We start from the raw sequence: 8,845 nt of genomic DNA, 5'->3' as shown, positions 1-8,845 counted from the left end.
CTAGTCACGGCTTGATGTCCTATCCGGCGGGTCACGGCCTGATGTCCTATCCGGCGGGTCACGGCTTGATTTCCTGTCCGGCTGGTCACGGCCTGATGTCCTATCCGGCTGGTCACGGCCTGATGTCCTATCCGGCTGATCACGGCTTGATGTCCTATCCGGCGGGTCACGGCTTGATGTCCTGTCCGGCTGGTCACGGCCTGATGTCCTATCCGGCGGGTCACGGCTTGATGTCCTATCCGGCTGGTCACGGCCTGATGTCCTATCCGTCTGGTCACGGCCTGATGTCCTATCCGGCGGGTCACGGCTTGATGTCCTATCCGGCGGGTCACGGCCTGATGTCCTATCCGGCGGGTCACGGCTTGATGTTACATCCGGCATGTTACGGCGTGGTAGCCCTCCCAGCGGATCACGGCTTGATATCCGACATGGCGGGTAACGGCTCTATATGAGACCAGCTATTAATATACACTACACACCGGCATGGTATGACATGACTTCATTCGCAAATACACAGACAAACCCCTTTACATTATGCTTCTTTCTGATAATGCATGCCCTTCAAAACAGCATATTTCTTGACTTACATACAGATAGCTTCCCAAGAGCCGTTGAAAAAAGATGTTGTCGAATCGATTCCTTCGAGAGTTAAGGCCCCTTTGTTTCTACATGAAAACGCCTGGCTGTATTGGTGTGATTTCCTACTCCAACGTCATGTATCGATTTTTGATAGTAACAGTTTACTTTGTTCCGCGCAGCAAATACACATGAAAGACAGAATAATACCAGCAGTGTACCTTAAATATACAATTACCCAATGAAATTCCAGACACCAGTGCAGCATCTTCAGACTTGGTCGGATGTTCTGCGACAACCATCCTCCGTAATGTTCTATTTTGCGATATGATATTACCCTGTCAACTGCTAATAGATGCCATCGAGCGTCTGTCGATCATACCCCAGACGGTTGCTCGTGTTAAACGTGTCTAATGAGAGATTGAAGAATCCAAGAAAAACAGTAGGAAGTGATCCATAACCCAATGTTATTGGGGGCAGAATACCAGGTCATTTCTGCGCCATATACACACAGGTCTGACATGGCTTGGACATAACACGGAAATCATTTCAATATGTCCGCCAAGAAAATTGACGCTCCGATTATACCGTGTATGTGAAGGCCAAAACCCAATATCCTGAGTATGATAAATTGCTGTATAATAACCAGTTTAAATAATGTCAAATATGGAAATAACCGATCGGGATAATCTCCAAGATTGCCCCAAACAGTACGAGTCCATTATACCCCATCAGGCGATTTCCTTTCGTGTTTATGCTCTATGATCAAAATTCACTTAGTTCCAAAGATCAATGTCATGTAGCCATCAGATAATAGCCGGGTTATTAACATGACAGATTCGAATCAACACAATCAGTCATTACACTTTGTATGTCGATTTCATGGATGAACAATGTCGGCCTTTATCGCTTATTCTTCGTTTATGTATTCCGTAATAAGCCAGAGTAAGCGATGCGCCTGATGGATGTAAGAGGACTATTACTGGTGAGATTTTGAATGCGAGATCATCGAAAACTGGGACCAGGCTTTTTCCATTCATTTTGCAGCCGGATTCGGCTCATATGAGGCAATTTAACGTAGTTTCAGAAATTTCATTTTCTACTTTATGAATGTTTGTGTCGTGTATTATATCCTTTGATGTTTGGGCTATAAATTATCCAAAGGCTGCGGTTTATGACTAGGGAAAACACGCGCACAAGGCAATGCAGCCGGGGGATATTTTCTCTGTTTATGAAAAAGCAACATATTGTTGATTTAAACTTTATTTAGATTGTCGTATTCTCTGTTTCGCTTCGCGTCTGTCATGGCATCACCTACGCGCTTCCATAACGGCTATTGATACGTCACTTTAAAGGAACGTTTTGAGTCGGGTTAAAAACTTGTCACCAATAGAAAAACAAATGTAGCCATTTTGGAAATTAGACTCGGGACCAAAGGGAATGATGGTATGTTTTTCTCACGCCCAAAATTGGGGATTGTCATATGAGATATCTGGCTGTAATTGATTGAGTGCCCGTTATGGCTTTCAATACAAACTCTCATCCCTGAATTCCCGATGATTCAGCCAGGTGCTTTTATCTGAGTCAATAGCAATGACCCTGTTTGTGAATAGGTTGCTTTGGGTGCGGTTGTAACAGCTCATCAGAATGTGTGAATTAAAAAGTAAAAACGAAAAATACCACCAACAAAAGATTTTGAAAACCCTCAAGCTCCTCCAAGACGTCAAAGTCAGGTCAGTTTCAACATTGTTAGTGAGAGTATGGTTTTACGTTGTTTATATGGCAATATTACAACAATATCATGACGGGGGACATGAGAGGCGGGCTTCACGCGTGAAGACAGCGTGAAGTATGAAACAGTGTCGGGGTACGATGACTTACACACAGGTCACACTTTGTAATCACACGAACCTATTTGTACGTGGCTCCTGCCACCAGTATTGGGGATGCTAGGTTCTGTTCTTCCCCGGAACCAGGGGGCACGGGTGGCTCAGTTGTTTAAGGCGCCGCGATTCGTTGTGCAGAGTTGCGTCCCTTGGGCACGCCAGAAACCTATGATTGTAGGTTCGAATCCCAGTTCACCCCGATTATGTTTCTAGGTTTGTCAGCACCATACCCGTGCTCGTGGGTTTCACCGAAGTGGTAAACGTCTGACATCTGCATCATTTGGGGCTTTCCTCCCACATTCAGCTGACACGTCGTGATATGACTGGAATACTTTTAAAAGCGGCGTTAAACCTAACTCACTCACTCACTCTTCCCCGGAACTCCCTTGGAAGTCAATCATGTGAGTGAGTGAGTGTGAGTGTGAGTGAGTGAGTGAGTGAGTGAGTGAGTGTGTGTGTGTGTGTGTGTGAGAGAGAGAGAGAGAGAGAGAGAGAGAGAGAGTGTGTGTGTGAGAGTGAGTGTGTGAGAGTGAGTGTGAGTGTGAGTGTGAGTGTGTGTGTGTGTGTGTGTGTGTGTGTGTGTGTGGTTATATACAACTGCATGCACTATCACAACGAGGAACACCAAAAAAGGGCTTCTCTCATTGTGCCTACGTTGGGACCGATTTTGATAAAAAAATAAAAGATTGAGTTGTATAATAGTAATGACGATGATGATGAGTGGGTATTGTTTTACGGCGCTTTTCGCAATATTCCATCAATATCAAATGGGCTTCGCACATTGTGCACACAATTTGACTGACATGGATTAAAAGATACAAGATTGAGTTGTATAATGATGATGATGATGAGTGTGAATATGGTTTTACGCCGCTATGAGCAATATTCCAGCAATATCAAGGCAGGGGACACCGTAAAGTGGGCTTCAATCATTGTACCCATTTGGGGAATCGAATCCGGGTCTTCGGCGTGACAAGCCGACGCGTTAACCACTCGTCTATGATGATGATGATGATGATGATGATGATATGAGCCGAGTTGTACTTCCTAACGATATGGGATCATTCGCTTATTTGTTTCAACCCAGCGTTCAGGTGAAGCAGTGTTTTTTCTTTCATGTTAACTCAATATAACTGTGAACAAACGCATCGCCACGACAGTTGAGATTAACACAGATTAACGACGCCTTGCGTGTGCGTGCTTTCATATGTTTATTCAAGTTGTTGGCCATACTTTATGAGCTTGTTTCAAACAGTGATTGATTATAATCCACATTCATACGCTGAGTTTTCACAGGAAGGTCCCGTGTGAATTCTGGGAATAAATAGGCCCCCAGTTGGCTATGCTTGTCGTAGAGTTGGCTTCATTGTAAGATCGAGTGGTTATACATTATAAGCTGGTTGCGTGTCAATGATACGTAATGTTAAATATCATTACTCATGCTGTCAACCACTCGTTTGCCTGACCCAGACTCGATCATGTCATCGTGTAGCTGTAGCATTGCATACTGCGGCATAAAACATCGCATCAATCCAAACAATTAAACGTGTCTCTAAATCTTATTCGCGTTAAATGGCTAAGCGTTACATGGTTTAGCTCAACGCTAAGGGGGCGGTCGTGTAGCCTAGTGGTTAAAACGTTCGCTAGTCACGCCGAAGACCCGGGTTCGATTCCCGACATAGGTACAATGTGTGAAGCCCATTTCTGGTGTACCCCGCCGTGATATTGCTGGAATATTGCTAAAGGCGGCGTAAAACCATACTCACTAACTCAACGCCAAGATGTCTTATAGAACTCCCCGACCATACAATACACGAACACACACACACACACACGCACGCACGCACGCACGCACGCACGCACGCACGCACACACACACACTGCACTCACTTACTCTTGCAGAACGAAGATAATCTAGATCTTAAAGGATCTCTTACCACTTGCCATTTCTGGTGTAATGTTGCTGTATTGTTATAAAAGCGACTCACTCACTCACTCAAACGCGCAACCCACACACACACTCACGCATGATGTTCATTGTTAACGCCCACTGTAGACTCTGATAGGTGTAGATTGGGTGACTTATTTGTAATCGTAATCGCCACTGGTTTGTCTGACTCCAGCTCGAATACTTTCAGGTCGTGGTGATTGAGATGTGATGGATTCTCCTTGGATGATTTTACACCAACAAGTACAGGTCGCTATTACAGTTCACTTTTACTATTACACTTTTACTATTACAGGTCACCTTTACTATGACAGGTCACCTTTACTATGACAGGTCACTATTTCCATTACAGGTCACTATTACCATTACAGGTCACTATTACTATTACAGGTCACTATTACTATTACAGGTCACTACTACAGGTCACTATTACTATTACAGGTCACTACTACAGGTCACTATTACCATTACAGATCACTATTACAGGTCACTACTACAGGCCACTATTACTATTACAGGTCACTCTTACATATCACTAATACTATTACAGGTCACTATTACTATTACAGGTCACTACTACTATTACAGGTCACTATTACATGTCACTACTACTATTACAGGTCACTATTACAGGTCACTACTACAGGCCACTATTACTATTACAGGTCACTATTACATGTCACTTATACTATTACAGGTCACTATTACTATTACAGGTCACTACTACAGCTTACTATTACAGGTCACTATTACATGTCACTATTACTATTACAGGTCACTATTACTATTACAGGTCATAATTACTATTACATGTCACTATTACAGGTCACTATTAACATTACGCGTCACTATTACTTTTACAGGTCACTAATACTATAACAGGTCACTTTTACTATAACAGGTCACTATTCATATTACATGCCACTATTACAGGTCACTATTACTATTACAGGTCACTATAACTGGTCACTATTACTATTACAGGTCACTATTACATGTCACTATTACTATTACAGGTCACTATTACATGCCACTTATACTACTACAGGTCACTACTACAAGTCACTATTACTATTACAGGTCATAATTACTATTACATGTCACTATTACAGGTCACTATTAACATTACACGTCACTATTACTATTACAGGTCACTATTACTATAACAGGTCACTTTTACTATAACAGGTCACTATTAATATTACATGCCGCTATTACAGGTCACTATTACTATTACAGGTCACTATAACAGGTCACTATTACTATTACAGGTCACTATTACATGTCACTATTACTATTACAGGTCACTATTACTATTACAGGTCACTATTACATATCACTTATACTACTACAGGTCACTATTACTATTACAGGTCACTACTACAAGTCACTATTACTATTACAGGTCACAATTACAGGTCGCTATTACAGGTCACTATTACAGGTCACTATTACTATTACAGGTCACTATTACATGTCACTATTACTATTACAGGTCACTATTACTATTACAGGTCACTATTACATATCACTTATACTACTACAGGTCACTATTACTATTACAGGTCACTACTACAAGTCACTATTACTATTACAGGTCACAATTACAGGTCGCTATTACAGGTCACTATTACTATAACAGGTCACTATTACAGGTCACTATTACTATTACAGGTCACTATTACTATAACAGATCACTATTACAGGTCACTATTACAGGCCACTATTACTATTACAGGTCACTATTACAGGTCACTGATACAGGTCACTATTCCAGTCACTATAACATGTCACTACTACAGGTCATCCTTACAGGTTGATGGTGTTGTAATCTTTGCTCACGCCATCAGCCACAAGCTGTGACCTGTCCCATTGAAGGGCATACCTGGACGCCGTGAACTTGTGTTAAGTAGACTGTCCATCATTCTCTTTCAACATGCGTACTTGGCCAGGAGATTCCCGGCATAGTAGGTACCCAGGGCCCAAGTACCTCAGTTCGCCTTGCTCGTCTCCCTGTAGGGATTCGGGGGCAGACTAGGTGCCCAGTTCGCCTTGCTTGTCTCCCTGTAGGGATTCGGGGGCAGACTAGGTGCCCAGTTCGCCTTGCTTGTCTCCCTGTGGGGATTCGGGGGCAGACTAGGTGCCCAGTTCGCCTTGCTTGTCTCCCTGTAGGGATTCTGGGGGCGGACTAGGTGCCCAGTTCGCCTTGCTTGTCTCCCTGTGGGGATTCGGGGGCAGACTAGGTGCCCAGTTCGCCTTGCTTGTCTCCCTGTGGGGATTCGGGGGCAGACTAGGTGCCCAGTTCGCCTTGCTTGTCTCCCTGTGGGGATTCGGGGGCAGACTAGGTGCACAGTACTCCATGCTTGTCTCCCTGTGGGGATTCGGGGCAGAATAGGTCCATAGTACCCCATGCGTTTCTCACTGTGTGATTTGGGGATAGAATAGGTTCACAGAACTCCATGCGTATCTCTCTGTGGGATTTGGGGATAGAATAGGTTCACAGTACTCCATGCCTATCTCACTGTGGGATTTGGGGATAGAATAGGTTCACAGAACTCCATGCCTATATCACTGTGGTATTTGGGGATAGAATAGGTTCACAGAACTCCATGCGTATCTCACTGTGGGGATCGGGGACAGAATAGGTTCACAGTACTCCATGCGTATCTCACTGTGGGATTTGGGGATAGAATAGGTTCACAGTACTCCATGCGTATCTCACTGTGGGATTTGGGGACAGAATTGGTCCACAGAACTCCATGCGTATCTCACTGTGAGGATCGGGGACAGAATTGGTCCACAGAACTCCATGAGTTTCTCACTGTGGGATTTGGGGACAGAATAGGTTCAATGTAATCCATGCGTATCTCACTGTGGGATTTGGGGATAGAATTGGTCCACAATACTCCATGCCTATCTCACTGTGGGATTTGGGGATAGAATTGGTTCACAGAACTCCATGCGTATCTCACTGTGGGATTTGGGGATAGAATTGGTCCAAAATACACATGCTTATCCCACTGTGGGATTTGGGGATAGAATTGGTCCACAGAACTCCATGCGTATCTCACTTTTGGATTTCGGGATACCCCATGCTTATCTCCCTGTGATAGAATTGGTCCACAATACCCCATGCTTATCTCCCTGTGATAGAATTGGTCCACAGTACCCATGCTTATCTCCCGGTGATAGAATTGGTCCACAGTACCACATGCTTATCTCCCTGTGATAGAATTGGTCCACAGTACCCCATGCTTATCCTCCTGTGATAGAATTGGTCCACAGTACCCCATGCTTATCTCCCTGTGATAGAATTGGTCCACAGTACCCCATTCTTATCACCCTGTGATAGAATGGTCCACAGTACCCCATGCTTATCTCCTTGTGATAGAATTGGTCCACAGTACTCCATGCTTATCTTCCTGTGATAGAATTGGTCCACAGTACCCCATGCTTATCTCCCTGTGATAGAATTGGTCCACAGTACCCCATGTTTATCTCCCCGTGATAGAATTGGTTCACAGTACACCATGCTTATTACCCTGCGATAGAATTGGTCCACAGTACACCATGCTTATCTCCCGGTGATAGAATTGGTCCACAGTTCCCCATGCTTATCTCTCTGTGATAGAATTGGTCCACAGTACCCCATGCTTATCTCCCTGTGATAGAATTGGTCCACAGTACCCCATGCTTATCTCCCTGTGATAGAATTGGTCCACAGTACCCCATGCTTATCTCCTTGTGATAGAATTGGTCCACAGTACCCCATGCTTATCTCCCTGTGATAGAATTGGTCCACAGTACCCCATGCTTATCTCCCTGTGATAGAATTGGTCCACAGTACCCCATGCTTATCTCCCTGTGATAGAATTGGTCCACAGTACCCCATGCTTACCTCCCTGTGATAGAATTTGTCCTCAATACCCCATGCTTATCTCCCTGTGATAGAATTGGTCCACAGTACCCCATGCTTTTCTCCCTGTGATAGAATTGGTCCACAGTACACATTGCTTATCACCCTGTGATAGAATTTGTCCACAATACCCCATGCTTATCTCCCTGTGATAGAATTGGTCCACAGTACCCCATGCTTATCTCCCTGTGATAGAATTGGTCCACAGTACCCCATGCTTATCTCCCTGTGATAGAATTGGTCCACAGTACACATTGCTTATCACCCTGTGATAGAATTTGTCCACAATACCCCATGCTTATCTCCCTGTGATAGAATTGGTCCACAGTACCCAATGCTTATCTCCCTGTGATAGAATTGGTCCACAGTACCCCATGCTTATCTCCCTGTGATAGAATTGGTCCACAGTACCCCATGCTTACCTCCCTGTGATAGAATTTGTCCTCAATACCCCATGCTTATCTCCCTGTGATAGAATTGGTCCACAGTACCCCATGCTTATCTCCCTGTTATAGAATT

At 44.1% G+C, this 8,845-nt stretch overlaps 1 protein-coding gene across 1 annotated transcript; it reads right to left on the bottom strand.

The window, feature by feature from the left end:
* LOC139448065 (uncharacterized) lies at positions 1–381 on the bottom strand. Its single transcript, XM_071229571.1, has one exon. It carries the CDS (start codon positions 379–381, stop codon positions 1–3), a length of 381 nt encoding a protein of 126 aa, XP_071085672.1.
* Between the last annotated feature and the right edge of the window lie 8,464 nt (positions 382–8,845).

Source organism: Haliotis cracherodii, unplaced genomic scaffold, assembly GCF_022045235.1.
Source record: "Haliotis cracherodii isolate W230 unplaced genomic scaffold, xgHalCrac1.p SCAF_10, whole genome shotgun sequence".
In the NCBI taxonomy this organism is placed as follows: Eukaryota; Metazoa; Mollusca; class Gastropoda; order Lepetellida; family Haliotidae; genus Haliotis; species Haliotis cracherodii.
Note: the sequence above shows the minus strand (reverse complement) of the source record. Positions and strands in the feature narration are given on the sequence as shown.